Source organism: Rhinoraja longicauda, chromosome 4, assembly GCF_053455715.1.
Source record: "Rhinoraja longicauda isolate Sanriku21f chromosome 4, sRhiLon1.1, whole genome shotgun sequence".
Lineage (NCBI taxonomy): Eukaryota > Metazoa > Chordata > Chondrichthyes > Rajiformes > Arhynchobatidae > Rhinoraja > Rhinoraja longicauda.
The window spans coordinates 15,586,861-15,608,311 of record NC_135956.1 but is presented as its reverse complement, the minus strand read 5'-3'; the positions used below and the strand labels follow the sequence as shown (position 1 = coordinate 15,608,311).

Sequence of the window (21,451 nt, the reverse complement as noted above, 5' to 3'; positions counted from 1 at the left end):
TGGAAGGGAAGTTGGTTTGTGTGTTGGTCAGGGCAGCGTCCACAATTTTCTGCAATTTCTTGTGGTCTTGGATGGAGCTGTTCCCAAACCAAGCTGCGATGCATCCCGATAAAACGCTTTCTATGGCACATCTGTAGAAGTCGGTGAACTTTTGCAACCACACGAGTTATAGGCTTCACGTCACCAACAGAACACGCCAGTTCATTGCAGAAATAGATGACTGAATCCAAGACTAAATAATGAAGATCAAGTATCTTGCGCCCAAGCCATTATCATGAATGATATTTTGAATAGCATGACAAACAATAAACAAATCCCAATTTTAAAACATACAACTCGCGTTAAACATTTTGAGAATAATCATGTTTAAAAAGTGAGAAAAGGAATGCTGTTATCAGAAGAATTAATAAGGATATGTTATTAGGGACGACTATACTAGTTTGAGTTTAGTTCATTGTCACGTGTAGTGAGGTACAGTGAAAAGCTTTTTTGTTGCCGGCTGTCCAGTCAGTGGAAAAACTATACATGATTATCCTTATTGTATCTTATAGTGCAGAAATCATATTGTGTCTCTTGGCAGCATGTGGCCTAAAAATAACGATGATGTCAACTGCATACTTGAATCTTAAATGTGTAATTTGGAAACCAATCTCTGAGGAAAAAGACATAATACCCCACCCTCCATTCTGGTTTCTAAACTATTCCTAATTGTGTGGGATGAAATAATATATTCAGCAGAATCTCACTCAAAAGATTTTGGCAGACATTTTGAAGATTGCATTAAAATTGCTATAAGATCATATGTTTTTAAGCATCTGAATGTGACACAATAAGTGGTCTTCTGGATATCATTTTGATGATTTTGTTCGAGAGCTTGGGGATCTTGGAACTAACTTTATTTGTCCAATAATGTGACCTTTTGTTTAGTTCAGTTTAGAGATAAAACGCAGGAACAGGCCCTTCAGCCCACCGAGTCCACACCGACCAGCGATCCCCATACACTCGTGCTATCCTACATACACTGGGGGTAACTTACAATTTTTACCGAAGCCAATTAACCGACAAACCTGTACGTCTTTGGAGTGTGGGAGGAAACCAGAGCACCCAGAGAAAACCCACGCAGTCAAGAGCAGATGCTGGTTTAAACCTCTTCCAACCTCATCTTCTGTATCCGCTGTTCCAGGTGTGGACTTCCATATATCGGCGAGATCAAGCACAGGCTCGGCGATCGTTTCACTGAACACCTCCGCTCAGTCCGCCTAAACTTACCTGATTTCCCGGTTACTAAACACTTTAACTCCCCCTCCCATTCACACACTGACCCTTCTGACCTGGATTGGAGGAACAGCTCATATTTCACTTGGGTAGTTTACACCCCAGCGGTATTAATATTGACTTCTCCAAGTAGCCTTTCCCTTCTCTCTCTCCATCATTCCCCCTTTCCCAGTTCTCCGACTAGTCTGACTGTCCTTGTTTACATTTTATCTCTGCTTTGTTGTTACCTTCTAGCCAACAATGATCTATTCTACATTTTCCTTGATCTCCATCCCCTTTGACCCATTTTCACACTCTACATATCCCTATCTCTGTATCTCCCTCTCCCCTGATTCAGTCTGAAGAAGGGTCTCGACACGAAACGTCACCCATTCCTTCTATCCAGAGATGCTGCCTGACCCGCTGAGTTACTCCAGCATTTTGTGTCTATCGAGAGCAATGATCTATTTTGTTTGCTCTCCATTCACCTAACAGTAGGTGCTACTAATTACACTCATTTGGGTTGATTTATAGCGTAGATGTGATCGTTAAAACCATGTGGATGTGTTGCCTTCTACGCTGAGCCTTTTTCTGCACTGTAAATTATCCTGGCCATAAGTAATGCTGAATGCCTCCATTATAAATTCCAATGTATTGATGAAGGCAGCTGAGAGAGGCACGCATCACATCAATTTGTGGTCGAAAAGGAGTCGTGAAAATCTGGAACCAGTATTGAGGGGGAACTTCATTTATTCAACAACAAGCCAATCAGCTGTTTGTGATTAAAACATCCCTTACATGACTCAGCTTATTATAAAATAATAACATTCTATATTAATTAATATAAGTCTAGACTTTGTACGTGATTGAATTTGTGTTTTATCACGGTTTGTCTAATTTTGGTCCAAAAAAGGCAGAATTTTAAGCACAGCATGCATTTGCGATGTTTAATAATGTGTGCTTTTATTATTTATTTATATATATATTTGTGCATGTGTGTGTATATACATATACATACGTGTGTTAACACACACACATATGTGTGCGCACATAAACACATATACACACACACACACACATATATACACTGATGAGCCAAAACATTATGACCACCTGCCCAATATAGTGTCGGTCTTCCGTGTGCCGCCAAAACAGCGCCGACCCGCCGAGGCATGGACTCTACAAGAACCCTGAAGGTGTCCTGTGGTATCTGGCACCAACATTAGCAGCAGATCCTTCAAGTCCTGTAAGTTGCGAGGTGGAGCCGCCGTGGATCAGACTTGTCGATCCAGCACATCTCACAGATGCTCAATCAGATTGAGATCTGGAGAATTTGGAGGCCAGGGCAACACCGTGAACACTTCATCATGTTCCTCAAACCATTCCCGAACAATGTGTGCAGTGTGGCAGGGCGCATTATCCTGCTGAAAGAGGCCACTGCCATCAGGGAATACCATTGCCATGAAGGGGTGTACCTGGTCTGCAACGATGTTTAGGTAGGTGACACGTGTCAAATTGACGTCCACATGAATGGCCGGACCCAGGGTTTCCCAGCAGAACGTTGCCCAGAGCATCACACTCCCTCACTGGCTAGTCGTCTTCCCACAGTGTATCCTGGTGTGATCACTTCCCCAGATAAACGGCGCTCACGTACACGGCCATCCACGTGATCTAAAAGAAAACGGGACTCATCGGACTAGGTGACCTTCTTCCACTGCTCCAAGGTCCAGTTCCGACGCTCACGTGCCCAATGTAGGTGCTTTCGACGGTGGACAGGGGTCATCATGGGAACTCTGATGGTCTGCGGCCACACATGCCCCTTACACAGCAGGGTGCGATGCACTGGGTATTGTGACACATTCCTCCCATGACTACCATTGAAATTTTCTTTGACTCATCGGAGCATATGTATACACTATATACGCACACTTATATACACTAAAGGCAGATATAGACATTAGAAATACAGCATGGAAATAGGTCCTTCGGCCCCGAGTCCATGCTGACCAATAAACTAGTTCTATCTTACACACTAAGGGCAATTTACAATTTTTTATCTAAGCTAATTAACTTACAAACCTGCATGTCTTTCGGGGTGTGGGAGGAACCAGGAGAAAACCCACGTAGTCATAGGGGGAACGTGCACACTCCATATAACAAGCCTCTGTAGTCAGTATTGAACCAGGGTCTCTGGCACTGTAAGGCAGCAACTCTACCGCTGCCCCACCGTGCCACAGATCTTGCATGGAAACTGTGCACAAGCCCAGCCTGAATGATGAATGCTGATGCTAGTTTATTGACCTGAAGCATTAATTCCCTTTCTCTGCAAATGCTGACTGACTTGTTGAGTATTTCCAGTATTTTGTGATATATTTTTCATATTTCCAGCAATTGCAATATTTCCATTTGCACAAATTATTTTAATGAATTGTACTCATTTCCAGGCCTTTGAAAAGGCTCCATAATTGTTCATTCCCATGGGTGCAATAACACTAAAAGGAAAGTTTAAAAGCCTTTGAGTATAATGTAATTAGGAAATGGATCTGTACTTTTAAAATCGGTAAGCAATTAAACCAATTGTCATTGATTTAAAGTGTGTAGGAAGGAACTTCAGATGCTGGTTTAAACTGAAGATATGCTGGAGTAACCCAGTGGGTCAGGCAGCATCTCTAGATAGAAGGAGAGGGTGACATTTCGGGTCGAGACCCATCTTCAGACTGAAGTGGGTGACGTTTCGGGTCGAGACTCTTCTTCAGAATGGTGGCCTGAAGAAGGGTCTTGACAATAGCATATTGTGTCTATCGGTATTGATTTAAAAATTGTTGAACACGCTGTCATTTAAGTCACTGGTCATAGACTCTCCCACTAGTGGAAACATCCTCTCCACATCCACTCTATCCAGGCCTTTCACTATTCGGTATGTTTCAATGAGGTCCCCCCCTCATCCATCTAAACTCCAGCGAGTACAGGCCCAGTGCCGTCAAACACTCATCATCTGTCCACCCACTCAAAACTGGGATCATTCTCGTAAACCTCCTCTGGACCCTCCCCAGTGCCAACACATCCTTCCTCGGATGTTGGCTCCAAAATTGCTCACAGTACTCCAAATGCAGTAAGACCAGTGTCTTAAAGAGCCTCAGTATTACATCTCTGTTTTTGTATTCTAGTCCTCACGAAATACATTGATTGATTGATACTTTATTATCACATGTGGCATGTCACGGTGAGATTCTTTGTTTTGCAAACTATACACAAAGTATGCAAAGAGTCACCACCTATAGGGTGCCGACAAAGCTACAAAGTGTTCAATGTAGTCCCAATGGACTTTGTTCTCGGCGCCACCCCCCCCAACTCCAGGTCCCTCTTCATTCCCTCGGTGGCGGATGCTGCCAGTGTGGAGTTTGCACGTTCTCATGAACAGTACAAACTCCAACTGAACTCCGAACCACAAACGCCAACTAACCTTCAAACTGCCTTGGTTGCACTAGGGACCTGGGCTTTGTTTTCTTTTGCACAATATTGTTTTTCTTTATTTATTGAGCTTTTTCGTTTTGTTTTATGTCACATAATCAGTACAGTTTTTACAAACCTGTCGTGTTGCTTCAAGAATGAATTTCATTGTTCCATTTCGCTACACATGACAATAAAACACTCCTGGCTCCCTGGGATTGGGAAGGTTTCCTCCGGTTGCTCCGGTTTCCTCCCACATCCCAAAGACAAAGGTTAATTGGCCTCTGCAAATTGCCCCTGGTGTGTAGAAAGTGGATGAGAGAGTGGGATAACATAGGACTAGTGTGAACGGGTGATCAATGGTCCATGTGGACTCGGTAGGCTGAAGGACCTGTTTCCATGCTGTGTCTCTAAACTAAGCTAAACTAAACTAAACTAAACTAAACTAAAATTATTGGACATTGGAAAAGAAGGGCAATTGCCAATTGTGTCCAAAGTGGGAACATGACTGCATTATTATCTTGAAACAAGGAACAGCAATGCTGGTTTACACAAAGGTCAAGTTAAGCCAAGTCAATTTTATTTGTACAGCACATTTAAAAACAACCCACGTTGACCAAAGTGCTGTACATCAGTTCAGGTAATTAGAAACGAACATACAATGGCACACAAACATAACAGCACATACATAAACAATTCACAGCGCCCCCTCAGAGGGCCTCAAACGCTAGGGAGTAGAAATAGGTTTTGAGCCTGGACTTAAAGTCGATGGAGGGGGCAGTTCTGATGGGGAGTGGGATGCTGTTCCACAGTCTAGGAGCTGCAACCGCAAAAGCGCGGTCACCCCTGAGCTTAAGCCTAGACCGCGGGATAGTCAGTAGCCCCAAATCGGCCGACCTGAGGGACGTGGAGATAGAGTGGTGGGTTAGAAGATTGTTGATATGGGGTGGGGGGGAGCCCGTTTAGGGCTTTGTATGTGAGTAGGAGGAGCTTGAAGTTGATTCTGTACCGTACTGGGAGCCAGTGGAGAGAGGCCAGAATCGGGGTGATGTGGTCCCTTTTACGGGTACCCGTCAGGCGTCTCGCTGCGGCGTTTTGGACCAGTTGCAGGTGGGACAGGGATGATTGGCTGATCCCAGTGTATAGGGAGTTGCAGTAGTCTAGGCGGGAGGAAATGAATGCGTGAATGATTTTTTCAATGTCGTTAAATTGGAGGAATGGTTTGATTTTAGCTATGGTATGAAGCTGGAAGAAGCTGGCTTTTACCACAGCGTTGACTTGCTTGTCAAACTTTAATGAAGAGTCAAATATCATGCCGAGGTTTTTGACATGCGGTTTGACTAGGGAGGATAGGCTTCCAAGACTGCCTGTTATCATTTTGGTGGAGTCGGGGGGGCCGAATAGGATGACCTCAGACTTGCTCTCATTTAGTTGAAGGAAATTCTGTGCCATCCAACATTTTATGTCCTCAAGGCAGTGTAAGAGGCTGATTAAATTTGACCGATTGTTGGGTTTCAGGGGGAGATAAAGCTGTGTGTCATCCGCATAGCAGTGGAAAGAAATGCTGTGCCTTTGAATGATTTGGCCAAGGGGGAGCATGTACAGAGAGAAGAGAATGGGGCCTAGGATGGGGCCTTGTGGAACTCCGCAGGAGAGGCTAGCTGGAGCAGAGGAATAACTGCCTATGTTGATGGAGAAACTCCTATTTTTGAGGTAGGAAATGAACCAGCTCAGGGCAGTGCCATCAACGCCAACCCCGTACCGGAGACGGTCAATAAGGATGGTGTGGTCCACTGTATCAAACGCTGCGCTGAGGTCGAGAAGGAGCAAGATTGCACAGTCGCCGGTGTTGATGGCGAGAAGCAGGTCGTTGTGTACCTTCAACAAGGCAGACTCTGTTCTGTGGTGGGCCCTGAAACCTGACTGGAAACTTTCCAGGATGGTATTTTGGTGTAGGTAGGGCACTAATTGGTTTAGAATTGCCTTTTCAAGGACTTTTGACAGGAATGGCAGTTTGGAAATGGGTCTGTAGTTGGAGTCATTTGATTGAATTTATGATCCTTTCCAGTTTTTCAGTGTTATCTTTGGAAAGCATTAAGGATTTCAAAGCTTGGCTTCCAGCTGTGACTATTCGCCTTTTTAATGCCCAATTTACTGCTGCAGTTCAAAGAAATGCCCTCTTGGCACCATTCTGTCAATCCCTATCAGAATATTGTATGGCTCAGCGAGATCATATCTTATTTTGTCTAAACTCTTATCTCATTCGAACTGTCTTCAGGATAATACACTCATTCCAAGAATTGATGTAATAAATTTGCATTCGGTTTAGTTTAGTTTAGAGATACAGCACGGAAACAGGGCCTTCGGCTCACCACATCCAGGCCAAGCAGCGATACGCTTACTCGAGCACTGTCCTACATGCTAGCGACAATTTACAGAAGCCAATTAACCTAAAAACCTGCACTTCTTAGGACAGTGGGAGGAAACCGGAGCACCCGGAGAAAACCCATGCGGTCACGGGGAGAACATACAAACTCTGTACAGGTGGCACCCGTAGTCAGGATCGAACTGGGATCTCTGGCACTGCAAGGCAGCAACTCTGGCACTGTAAAGCAGCAACTCTACCACTGTGCCACCGTGCCGCCCCCAAGTTGGTAACTCAAATGGATGAAGAAACAAAGAACTGTAGATGCTGGCTAACAAAAAAAGAGTAAGCCGTGTTCCCTGGAGAACATGGATGGGTGATGTTTTGGGTCAATCTGAAGAAGGGCCAGACCCGAAATGTCGCCTAGCCATGTTCTCCAGTGATGCTGCCTGACCCGCTGTGTTACTCCAGTGCTTTTTGTTAACTCAAGTGGCTGTTTTTTGAGGTTATGCTCAATCTGATGTGCTGATGTATAGATCAGTGGAAAGGTACCAATGGGTGAGATACCGCTGAAAGGTTAATTGTGACTGGGCAAAGTATTGATCAGCTTATTCAGCTGACACTTCAGTGTAGAGGAGATACAAGGAACTGCAGGTGCTGCTTTACAAAAAAAATGGAAAAGCACATTTTGTTTCAGAAAAAAGTAAGTAAAATGGAAATTTTCGAAGGCTTAAAAACTAAAACATGGTTTCTATTTGCTAATTGTGATGGATCCCTGAAACATTAACTGTTTCTCCACAGATGCTGACCCCCGCTGAGTGTTTCCTGCATTTACTGATTTTTGTCGCGCATTTGCTGCATCTGCATTTTTGTTTTTCTTCTCATTTAATTGACATTGGTGCTTTCTTTTGTACACCTGAGTGCTAAACCTGGTGGTATATTAGAATGTAACACATAACATTTTCTGACACACTTAACGTTAGTCATTCAAGTCATTAAGATGTCATTAGTGTCCTTTCTTTCAGATATCAATATGGCCGGTGAACCCAAGCCTTACAGGCCCAAATCTGGTACCAAGAGGCCTTTGTGTGCCCTGTATGGGTAAGTACTTATCAACCTCATGCTGTAGTTGGCAATGTGTGACACAGAGAATGGAAATTATTACCTAAATGAGTGATATATATATATATATATCAGTGTCATTCCTGAACATACATGAATATTTCCAGAGCTTATGCAAGAGAGCAATTTACAGAAATAACCTTTCTCTCAACAAATGTTGGTTCTCACTCAAACAACCAATGTGATTGTAAAGATATTCAAAAGAGATGTGTCTTTATATTTGCCGAAGTAGATATTTTTTCCCATGTCCACAAAAGCCCAGGTCCCAAGAGGCCCGGTCAAACATAAAATGGTGGATAAGGTTTAGTTTGGTTTAGGTCATAAGGTCATAAGGGATAGGAGCAGAATTAGTCCATTTGGCCCATCATGGCTACTCCACCATTCAATCATGGCTGATCTATCTCTCCCTTCTAACCCCATTCTCCTGCCTTCTCCCCGTAACTCCTGACATCCACACTAATCAAGAATCTATCTATCTCCGCCTTAAAAATATCTATTGACAGCCTCCACAGCCTTCTGTGGCAATGAATTCAAGAATTCCACAGATTCACCACCATCTGACTAGAGAAATTACTCCTCATCTCCTTCCTAAAGGAACGTCCTTTAATTCTGAGGCTCTGACCTATAGTCCTAGACTCTCCCACTGGTGGAAACATCCTCTCCACATCCACTCTATCCAATGTGTAACACAGAGAATGGAAATTATTACCTAAATGAGTGATATATCTATATATATATCAGTGTCGTTCCTGATCAAACTTGAATATTTCCAGAGCTTGTTCGAGAGAGCAATTTGCAGAAATATTATTTTTCTCAACCAATGTTGGTTCTCAATCAAACAATCAATGTGATTGTAAAGATATTCAAAAGAGATGTGTCATTTTCTTTGCTGAAATAGTAAATTAATGACATTCCTTTGCGAATGAAAGATTATTTTGTGCCACATATGTTAAATTCATAACTATTTCTAATTTTACAAGAAGCCAATTAAGCTACAAACCTGTATTTCTTTGGAGCGTGGGAGGAAACCAGAGCACCAGTTCACCATTTTGTGAAAGATATTCAGGAAGAGAATTCAGAAATCAGAGGTGCAAAGGGACTTGGGAGTGCTGGTGCAGGATTCCCAAAAAATTAATTTGCAAGTTGAATCGGTAGTAAGGAAGGCAAATGCAATGCTAGCATTTGTTTCGAGAGGACTAGAATGTAAAAACAGGGATGAAATGCTGAGGTTTTTATCAGGCACTGGTCAGACTGCATTTGGAGTATTGTGAGCAGTTTTGGGCCCCATATCCGAGGAAGAATGTGCCATCATTGGAAAGGATCCAGAGGAGGTTTACGGGAATAATCCCAGGAATAATTGAGTTAACATATGATAAGCGTTTAACGGCACTGAGCCTGTACTCGCTGGAGTTTAGAAGGATGAGGGGGGACCTCATTAAAATGTACCAAATAGTGAAAGGCCTAGATAGAGTGGATGTGTAGAGGGTGTTTCCACTGGCAGGAGAATCTAGGATCAGAGGTCATAGCCTCAGAATAAAAGGTCAGATTTTTAGAAAGGAGATGAGGAGGAATTTCTTTAGTCAGAGGGTGGTGTATCTGTGGAATTCATTGACACAAAAAGCTATGGAGGTCATCGATGGATATTTTTAAGGTGGAGATTGATAAGTTCTTGATTTGTGCGGTTGTCAGGGGTTATGGGGAGAAGGCAGGAGAATGGGGATGATATGGGAAAATAGATCAGCCATGATTGAATGGTGGAGTAAACCTGATGGGCTGAATAGCCTAATTCTGCTCCTATCACAATGAATGGTGGTGCTGGCTCGAAGGGACGAATTGCCTCCTTCTGCACCTATTTTCTATGTTTCTATGTTTCTATCAATAGACAATAGACAATAGACAATAGGTGCAGGAGGAGGCCATTCGGCCCTTCGAGCCAGCACCGCCATTCAATGTGATCATGGCTGATCATTCTCAATCAGTACCCCGTTCCTGCCTTCTCCCCATACTCCCTGACTCTGCTATCCTTAAGAGCTCTATCTAGCTCTCTCTTGAATGTACCAAATTCCATGAACTTATGAACATGAATTTATATTGATTTTTTAAAAACTTTGATTATCAATTATATTGAAATTCAAAATCTAAGCAGTCTATCATTTTGAATACTGAAGATAACCATCCCTTTGCAAGTAATCTGAGACTTCCTTACTATCCCCAAGCCTATGAGTTTTGTAAAAACCAAATTGAACTGAGATTGAGTTGATGGGGAACTCACAGGAACATTCCCCTCCCCTCTTCCCGCTGGATGCCTGTAATGGTGGGAACTCAACTGACCATCTACAAGAATAATTCTGAAAACAACACAATATTTGTTTCCATAAAGACTGTGAGTGAGTCTAAAGCCTTATCGCACAAGCACAATCACCTTGTGGTAAGATTGGACGAGATTTGAAACCAACTTCAACCAATTTCATTGTGAAAGGATTTCTAACCACATCCAGGCTTCCACTGAAAGCTGAAGATTTTAAGATTTTGATATTTCTTTCCTTCCCCACAGAAGCCCAGGTCCCGAGGACAGAGACTCATCTCAAACATAAAATGGTGGATAAGGTTTAGATTGGTTCAGCTCATAAGGTCATAAGGTCATAAGTGATAGGATCAGAATTAGGCCATTTGGCCCATCAAGTCTACTCCGCCAATCAATCATGGCTGATCTATCTCTCCCTCCTCACTCTATTCTCTTGCCTTCTCCCCGTAACTCTTGACCCGTACTAATCAACGATCCACCTATCCCTGCCTTAAAAATATCCATTGGCTTGGCCTCCACAGCATTCTGTGGCAAAGAATTCAAGAATTAACCACCCTCTCTCTGACTGAAGAAATTCCTCCTCATCTCCTTTCTAAAAGAACATCCTTTAATTCTGAGGCTATGACCTCTAGTCCTGGACTCTCCCACTAGTGAAAATATCCTCTCCACATCCATTCTATCCAACCCTTTCACTAGTCTGTACGTTTCAATGAGATTTAGTTTAATTTCGAGATACAGTATGGAAACTCAAAGTATCTAAATAATTACTTTTATCTGAAAATAGCAGTTATTAAGATTTTATCTCATCCAATTATAGTCATAGAGTCATACGGCAAGGATACAGGTCTTTCGGCCCATCTTGTCCATGCTGACCAAGATGCCCCATCTATACAAATCGTACCTGCCCACACTTGGCCCATATATATACCTCTCAACCTTTCCTATCCATGTACCTGTCCAAATGTCTTTTAAAGGTTGTGATATTACCTGCCTCAATTACCTCCTCTGGCAGCTTGTTCCATTTACCCACCACCCTCTGTGAGAAAATGTCGCCCCTCAACTTCCTATTAGATATTTTCCCTCTCTCCTTAAACCTCTGTCCTCTGGTTCTTGATTTCTCTTCAGCTGGGTAATTGTTGTGGCATAATTTGACTCTAACCTCTCCATTTGCAGTCATTTGCAGTCTAACTTCTCCATCTGCAGGTTCTATGATTTGCAGTCATTGTTCATCCATTGATTGTCAAATGGGCTAAGAATTGTCTGCTGGCATTGTAATTGACTAATAATGATGCAAATTGATTATTCTTCTCAAAAAAGACAGCAAGACACTCTGCATATAATCCTGAATTTATCTGTGGTGACTAATAAAAGTCTCTCACAGATTTGTGCCCCTTTTCAAGCCATTTTTCACTTTTGTTTTTACAACCTCCGTATGCTCAGGATTGTGCTGTATTTAACAATAGATGACAGGATAGCTGGTTACTAGGAGACGAGCAAATTTGGCATTGTCTCCAACCTATGGTGCATAATGATACATCTGTCTCCATTCACAACTGAGATGAGAGGAAATATCTTAGCGCTGAGGGTAGTAAATCATTGGAATTCTTTACCAACTCGACCAACAAGATGAGGAGGAATTTCTTTGCACTGGGCCTGTGCTCGCTGGACTTGGCCTGTGCTCGCTGGACTTTGGAAGAATGAGGGGGGACCTCATTGAAACAGACAGAATAACGAAAGGCTTGGATAGAGTGGATGTGGAGAGGATGTTTTCACGAGTGGTAGAGTCTAGGACTAGAGGTCATTGCCTCAGAATTAAAGAACGTTCTTTTATGAAGGGGATGAGGAGGAATTTCTTTAGTCAGAGGGTGGTGAATCTGTGGAATTCATTGCCACGGATGGCTGTGGGCTCTAAGTCAATGGATATTTTAAAGGTAGAGATAGATAGATTCTTGATTAGTAGGGGTGTCAGAGGTTATGGGAGAAGGCAGGAGAATGGGGTTGAGAGGGAGATTTAGATCAGCCATGATTGAATGGTGGAGGTGACTAGATGGGCCGAATGGCCTAATTCTGCTCCTGGAATTTATGAACATGAACTCTCATGGGGTATGGGTTGGTGCAGGACGGTGACGCTCTGATACCAGCTGGTCGGGGCGGTCGGAGCTCCAGCAGTTGATCGCTGGTGTAGACAACAAAGAGACAAGCTCCTGCTTGTTGCAGTGCAGCGGACAGAGACACGGTGGAAAAGTATCTCCCCAACGACGAAAGAGATAACAAGGTCTCTCCCACCACAACATGGTGCAATAAACTAACTAACCAACCAAAAAAATACAAAATAAAAAGGAATTAAACAAGTAAAAATAAAGGAAAAGACGATCGACTGTTGGCTGGCTGCGGTGTGCACAGCGCCGGAAGTACAAACGCAGGCTCGGCGATCGTTTCGCTCAACACCTGCGCTCGGTTCGCGTTAACCAATCTGATCTCCCGGTGGCTGAGCACTTCAACTCCCCCTCCCATTCCCAGTCTGACCTTTCTGTCATGGGCCTCCTCCAGTGCCATAGTGAGTCCCACCAGAAATTGGAGGAACAGCACCTCATATTTCGCCTGGGCAGCTTGCAGCCCAGCGGTATGAAGATTAACTTCTCCAACTTTAGATAGTTCCTCTGTCCCTCTCTTCCCCTCCCCCTTCCCAGATCTCCCACTGTCTTCCTGTCTCCACCTATATCCTTCCTTTGTCCCGCCCCCCTGACATCAGTCTGAAGAAGGGTCTCGACCCGAAACGTCGCCCATTCCTTCTCTCCTGAGATGCTGCCTGACCTGCTGAGTTACTCCAGCATTTTGTGAATAAATACCTTCGATTTGTACCAGCATCTGCAGTTATTTTCCTATAAAAGAAAAGAAAAGGTCTTGACCCGAAACGTCACCCACTCCTTTTCTCCAGAGAGATGCTGCCTGTCCCGCTGAGTTACTCCAGCATTTTGTGTCTATCTTTGATGTAAACTAGCATCTGCAATTCCTTCCTACACCCAAATATAACCAGTTGTGTGGATAACCTTAAATTTGTGTGAAAAACATAACACCCGAGCAGAAAGTAAAAAAGACACAAAGGAATGCTGAAGAGTCTTTGTGTAATCTGTTACGGGTTCTGGAGATAAGGATCACACAAATCTGTTCGGGGAGCAATCTGCCAGATAATTCCCAGCGATCGTTGCATTTGATGCTCTTAAATAAAGCCTTGATTGCCTTCCCAGATTTTGTGGTGTGTTTTGACGTTTTCTTTTAACACTGTCACCTCAAAGTTATGCCCTCACGTCTTTCATATCTCCACCCTGGGGGAAAAGTTCAGACTGTCTACCCTACCTTATTAATATCCCATTTCCCATAATTTCCTCAATTGCACCTCCTTCTATCAAAGCCATACCCCTCACCATTGACCACTCAAATACTACCAGAATCAGTCCATCCACTGTCTCCACTGAAGACAGTCCATTGCCTCGGTCCATGATTGCATACCAAATTTGTCAAGTCTTTTTTAAATTGAGCAGCTGCACTGTGTTAGCCCATTTGCAATTTGAGAAATCATCGGCATAATTCGAGCCTTTCCATTCTGCAGCTCGTCAGCTCAGAGTTCCTACATTTGTAATAGCATTTGGACACTTTCTGAGGAGCGCACGAGTGATTCATTACGATTGGCCAAACATGCTTAACGGGCATGCAGTGGGCCTTCTCCATCATAACCACTCGTGAACAACAAATCTTTAACTTGCCTGCAGGGAGGAATTGGAAAGGCCATGCAGAGTTAGTGTCTGAAGTAACAGGTGATTTATCTTAGCCATGAAACATAGAAACATAGCGATTCCTCCTTCTCTCTCCATCGTTAATAATTGTTCTTTCTGATCAGTCTTATGTGCTTTTGAAGCCATTTATTACAACACTGTAAATACATTACTGTTTTGCGTGATTTTTGTACAGTTTTCTGACTTAAAATCAAAAGGTATCAGCAAGATTACTTAACAAATGAATCCGGCACAAATATGAGAGTTAAATGTTTGTGGTACAGCATGCAGTACCATAACAAGAGGCCTTCATAACAAGAGGAGTTGAGTATAGAAGTAAAGAGGTCCTTCTGCAGTTGTACAGGGTCCTGGTGAGACCGCACCTGGAGTACTGTGTGCAGTTTTGGTCTCCTAATTTGAGGAAGGACATTCTTGCTATTGAGGGAGTGCAGCGTAGGTTCACAAGGTTATTTCCCGGGATGGCGAGACTATCATATGATGAAAGAATGTTGAGACTAGGCTTGTATTCACTGGAATTTACAAGAATGAGAGGGGATCTTATAGAAACATATAAAATTATTAAGGGATTGGACAGGTGAGATGCAGGAAACATGTTCCCAATGTTGGGGGAGTCCAGAACCAGGGGCCACAGTTTCAGAATAAGGGGTTGGGCATTTAGAACTGAGACGAGGAAAAACTTTTTCACACAGAGTAGTGAATCTGTGGAATTCTCTGCTTCAGAAGCAGTGGAGGCTGATTCACTGGATGCATTCAAAAGAAAGTTAGATAGAGCTCTTGGGGCTAGCGGAATCAAGGGATATGGGGAGAAGGCAGGAACGGGGTACTGAATGTGGATCAGCCATGATCACATTGAATGGCGGTGCTGGCTAGAAGGGCCGAATGGCCTACTCCTGCACCTCCTGCATCTATGTATCTATATGAGTCTCACAGCAGATATCACAAAATGCTGGAGTAACTCAGCGGGTCAGGCAGCATCTCTCGAGAGAAAGAATGAGTGATGTTTCGGGTCGAGACCCTTCTTCAGACTGATCAGTCTGAAGAAGGGTCTCGACCCTAAACGTCACCCATTCCTTCTCTCCACAGATGCTGCCTGACCCACTGAGTTACTCCAGCATTTTGTGATACCTTCGATTTGTACCAGTATCTGCAATTATTTTCCTACATAAGTCTCACAGCAGAGTGTAATAGACCAGGCAGAGAACTAATGACTCACAAGAAAAAGTATTAAACAGCCTTCTTAATACATATTTTCATGTTGTGGCTGCAATTGGTACACATCACCTATTGATCTTCCTTGCCATTGATAGATAGAATTTGGAAGAACGTCTTAATAATAACTACAGTCATTCCGTTTAGTTTAGTTTAGTTTAGTTCTGAGACAAAGCGTGGAAACAGGTCCTTCGGCCCACCGAGTCCGTGCCAACTAGAGATCATCCCGTACACTAGCACTATCCTACACACACTAGAAACAATTTACCATTTTTACCGAAGCCAATTAACCTACAAACATGTACGTCTTTGGAGTGTGGGAGGAAACCAGAGCACCCGGAGAAAATTTGTGCAGTCACAGGGAGAATGTACAAACGCCGTACAGACAAAACACCTGTGGTCAGGATCGAACCCGGGTCCCCAGCGCTGTAAGGCAGCATCTCCACCGCTGCGGCACCGTGCCACCCATTTACTTTAATGCAAAACCGAATGACGACACTATCTTGGATTCAATGATTGCTGCAATCAGTCTCCAAACCAATGACAGTCTGACAACCAAAGATTCCCAATTAGAAGCCTCCAGTCAAGTGTTCTGAATACTGGAACTGATGCTGAGCTGTTGGGCAAATTATCTACATCCTTTGCAAGATTTTAATAGAATAGTTAAGATGCACAGAGATGAACAACAATCTCTGCAGAAAGCAATTACTCACAGCTGAGTGGTCTGGGTTGTAAGTTTGAATAAAAATATCTAGAGGTTCACTCGGTTATTTTTTTGAAGTCAGAATTCCCATTGAGCGTTTGCTCCTGCAGTAATCGGTGCGCTTGATCGATGTATGGAGTTTGCATGGAGCAGGTAGACTCCATGTTAGTAGTGCTAATTCATTGTGTTCTGTGGAGGAATAGCTCAATGAACCACATAACCTTCCCTACTTCCGTACTAGAAATGGCCCTGTCAAGACTTAATTCAGCTGAGAAAGCATTGGAAGGTTTCAAGAATTGAAATTGTTTTGTGAGGGCATAAGTTTTTGCTTTTATAGATACAGTGTGGAAACGGAACCTTCGGCACATCGAGTCCGCGCCGACCAGCAATCCCCTTACACTAGTACTTATTATACATGCCATGGACAATTTACAATTTGTACTGAAGCCAATTAACCTACAAACCATAAGTCTTTGAAGTGTGGGAGGAAACTGGAGCATCCGGAGAAAACCCATGTAGTCTCAGGGAGAACGTATAAACTCCGTCCAGACGGCACCCGTGGTCAGGATCAAACCCGGGTCTCTAGTGCTGTAAGGCAGCAGCTCTACCATTGTGCCACTGTGCCGCCCCTGTTTGTGTTCTGTTGAGGAATAGCTCAATGAACCACATATCCTTCTCCACTTCAATAATAGAAATGTCCGTGTCTAAGAGTTACTTCAGCTGAGAATGCGTAGTAAGGTTTCAACCTTTAATAAGATTGAAATTGTCTGTGAAGGCAGAAGTTTTTAGTGTAGTTTAGAGATACAGCGTGGAAACAGGCCATTCGGCCCAACGAGTCCGCGCCGACCAGCAATCAACCTTACACTAGTTCTACCCTGCACACTGGGAACAATTAACAGAAGCCAATTAACCTACAAACCCGAACGTCTTTGAAATGGGGGCGGAAACCGGAGCACCCGGGGAAAACCCACGCAGTCAGAGGAAGAAGGTACAAACTCCTTTCAGACAGCATCCATAGTCAGGATCGAACCCGGGTCTCTGGCACTGAGAGGCAGCAACTCTATCATTGAGTCCGTCCTCACCTTCTCCGTCATGGTCTGGTTTGGCTCATCCACCAAGCACGACATCCGGAGGCTGCAACGGATCGTTCGCACAGCTGAGAAGGTTGTTGGCTGCAACCTTCCCCCATTGACGAACTGTACACTGCAAGGGCCAGGAAGTGAGCGGGCAAGATCATCTCTGACCCCTCTCACCCTGGCCACAAACTCTTCAAAGCACTTCCCTCTGGAAGGCGACTCCGGACTGTCAAAGCAGCCACAGCCAGACATAAAAACAGCTTTTTTCCACGAGTGGTAGTTCTACTCAATAACCAAAGTCTGTAGTCTCTTTTTTGCTCTGGTTTATTTTCACCCACATGTTTCGACCGTAATGTTGTATCCTTATTGTTTTGATGTGGTTATGCTTTTTTCTTAATTGTTAACTGTATGTTTGTGTTGTCATTTCTGAGCACCAAGGCACATTCCTCGTATATGCACGTACTTGGCCAATAAACTTATTCATCCATTCATACTGCATCCGCCACTGTGCCTGCCAAAGGAAAATCAACAGTTAACTGAATTGTATTTCATCAAACAGAACCGATTGTCTGGTTTTTCGATTTTGTCAAGCTCCTTTTTGCTAAAAAGCAATATATTTAACGTTATTTGCAAATTTGGGCATGCCTGCACTCAATTTTCTAATCATTAATTCTGACCAGGGATGAGTGGTTTGGAAGAGCAGCTTGGAAATTGCTAGGACTAAGAAGCTCATGAAGATTTATGGGTAAAGTTAATAATGATAGATTGTTTTCTCTGGTTGGCAAGTTTGCAACAAAACTGCACATTTTTAATATCATTTCAAAATCAATTCAAACTAATCATAATTACGAAAAAGATTTATTTGGAAGGTAAATAGATACATGAAATACTTTTCTGTTGGAAACTAGTTTCACAGAACCATTCCCCTTTCCTGTGTTACAGTGCATTCAGAAAGTATTCAGACCCCTTCACTTTTTCCACAATTTGCTACTTTACAGCCTTATTTTTAAATGGATTAAATTCATTTCTTTAATCATCAATCTACACACAATGCCCCATAATAAAAAAAGCGAAACCAGGTGTTTAGAAATTTTTGCAAAGTAATTAAAAAGAAATAACTGAAATATCACATTTACATAAGTATTCAAACCCTTTGTTTGAATAGGTTCGGTGCTGGGACCCCAGCTATTTACGATATACATTAATGACTTAGATGAAGGGATTAAAAGTACCATTAGCAAATTTGCAGATGATACTAAGCTGGGGGGTAGTGTGAATTGTGTGGAAGATGCAATAAGGCTGCAGGGTGACTTGGACAGGTTGTGTGAGTGGGCGGATACATGGCAGATGCAGTTTAATGTAGATAAGTGTGAGGTTATTCACTTTGGAAGTAAGAATAGAAAGGCAGATTATTATCTGAATGGTGTCAAGTTAGGAAGAGGGGACGTTCAACGAGATCTGGGTGTCCTAGTGCATCAGTCACTGAAAGGAAGCATGCAGGTACAGCAGGCAGTGAAGAAAGCCAATGGAATGGTGGCCTTCATAACAAGAGGAGTTGAGTATAGGAGCAAAGAGGTCCTTCTACAGTTGTACCGGGCCCTGGTGAGACCGCACCTGGAGTACTGTGTGCAGTTTTGGTCTCCAAATTTGAGGAAGGATATTCTTGCTATTGAGGGCGTGCAGCGTAGGTTCACTAGGTTAATTCCCGGAATGGCGGGACTGTCGTATGTTGAAAGGCTGGAGCAATTAGGCTTGTATACACTGGAATTTAGAAGGATGAGGGGGGATCTTATTGAAACATATAAGATAATTAGGGGATTGGACACATTAGAGGCAGGAAACATGTTCCCAATGTTGGGGGAGTCCAGAACAAGGGGCCACAGTTTAAGAATAAGGGGTAGGCCATTTAGAACGGAGATGAGGAAGAACTTTTTCAGTCAGAGAGTGGTGAAGGTGTGGAATTCTCTGCCTCAGAAGGCAGTGGAGGCCAGTTCGTTGGATGCTTTCAAGAGAGAGCTGGATAGAGCTCTTAAGGATAGCGGAGTGAGGGGGTATGGGGAGAAGGCAGGAACGGGGTACTGATTGAGAGTGATCAGCCATGATCGCATTGAATGGCGGTGCTGGCTCGAAGGGCTGAATGGCCTACTCCTGCACCTATTGTCTATTGTCTATTGTCTATTGTCTATTGTCTTTGCTATGACACTCAAAATTGAGCTCATGTTCATCCTGCTTCCATTAATTATCCTTGAGATGTTTCTACAACTTGATTGGAGTCCACCAGTGGTAAACTAAATTGATTGGACATGATTTAGAAAGGCACACACCTGTCTATATAAGGTCCCATAGCTGACAGTGCATGTCAGAGCAAAAACCAAGCCATGAAGACGAAGGAATTGTCCGTAGACCTCCGAGACAGGATTGTGTCGAGACACAGATCTGGGGAAGGGTATAAAACAATTTCTGCAGCAGTGCACAGTGAGCACAGAGGCCTCTGTCATTCTTAAATGGAAGAACTTTGGAACCACCAGGACTCTTCATAGAGCTGGCCGCCCGGCCAAACTGAGCAATCGGGGGAGAAGGGCCTGGATCAGGGAGGTGACCAAGAACCCGATGGTCACTCTGACAGAGCTCCAGAGTTCCTCTGTGAAGATGGGAGAACCTTCCAGAAGGACAATGTGGATATGTGAAGTGAAAAAGATTAGTTAAAACAAATGTAGGTCCCTTGCAGTCAGAAACAGGTGAATTGATCATGGGGAACAAGGACATGGCAGACCAATTGAATAACTACTTTGGTTCTGTCTTCACTAAGGAAGACATAAATAATCTGCCGGAAATAGCAGGGGACCGGGGGTCAAATGAGATGGAGGAACTGAGTGAAATCCAGGTTAGTCGGGAAGTGGTGTTAGGTAAATTGAATGGATTAAAGGCCGATAAATCCCCAGGGCCAGATAGGCTGCATCCCAGAGTGCTTAAGGAGGTAGCCCCAGAAATAGTGGATGCATTAGTGATAATTTTTCAAAACTCTTTAGATTCTGGAGTAGTTCCTAAGGATTGGAGGGTAGCTAATGTAACCCCACTTTTCAAAAAGGGAGGGAGAGAGAAAACGGGGAATTACAGACCAGTTAGTCTAACATCGGTAGTGGGGAAAATGCTAGAGTCAGTTATTAAAGATGGGATAGCAGCACATTTGGAAAGTGGTGAAATCATCGGACAAAGTCAGCATGGATTTATGAAAGGTAAATGATGTCTGACAAATCTTATAGAATTTTTCGAGGATGTAACTAGTAGAGTGGATAAGGGAGAACCAGTGGATGTGTTATATCTGGACTTCCAGAAGGCTTTCGACAAGGTCCCACATAAGAGATTAGTATGCAAACTTAAAGCACACGGTATTGTGGGTTCAGTATTGATGTGGATAGAGAACTGGCTGGCAGACAGGAAGCAAAGAGTAGGAATAAACGGGTCCTTTTCAGAATGGCAGGCAGTGTCTAGTGGGGTACTGCAAAGCTCAGTGCTGGGACCCCAGCTATTTACAATATATATTAATGATTTGGACGAGGGAATTGAATGCAACATCTCCAAGTTTGCGGATGACACAAAGCTGGGGGGCAGAGTTAGCTGTGAGGAGGATGCTAGGAGGCTGCAACATGACTTGGATAGATTAGGTGAGTGGGCAAATGCATAGCAGATGCAGTATAATGTGGATAAATGTGAGGTTATCCACTTTGGTGGCAAGAACAGGAAAGCAGACTATTATCTGAATGGTGGCCGATTAGGAGAAGGGGAGATGCAACGAGACCTGGGTGTCATGGTACACCAGTCATTGAAAGTAGGCATGCAGGTGCAGCAGGCAGTGAAGAAAGCGAATGGTATGTTGGCATTCATAGCGAGGGGATTTGAGTATAGGAGCAGGGAGGTTCTGCTGCAGTTGTACAGGGCATTGGTGAGACCACACCTGGAGTATTGCGTACAGTTTTGGTCTCCTAATCTGAGGAAAGACATTCTTGCCATAGAAGGGGGTACAGAGAAGGTTCACCAGGTTGATTCCTGGGATGGCAGGACTTTCATATGAAGAAAGACTGGATAGACTCGGCTTGTACTCGCTGGAATTTAGAAGATTGAGGGGGGATCTTATAGAAACGTACAAAATTCTTAAGTGGTTGGACAGGCTAG

At 43.5% G+C, this 21,451-nt stretch overlaps 1 protein-coding gene across 4 annotated transcripts in view; it reads left to right on the top strand.

Annotated features, from left to right (window-relative positions):
* The window catches only part of LOC144592603 (RNA-binding Raly-like protein), a 673,998-nt gene that overhangs the window by 537,066 nt on the left and 115,481 nt on the right, over positions 1 to 21,451 (top strand). For all 4 annotated transcript variants that reach the window (XM_078397261.1, XM_078397262.1, XM_078397263.1 and 1 more), the window contains one exon: positions 8,095 to 8,170. In XM_078397261.1, coding sequence (XP_078253387.1) covers positions 8,095 to 8,170 — 76 coding nt within the window. The remainder of the gene's footprint in view (positions 1 to 8,094; positions 8,171 to 21,451) is intronic.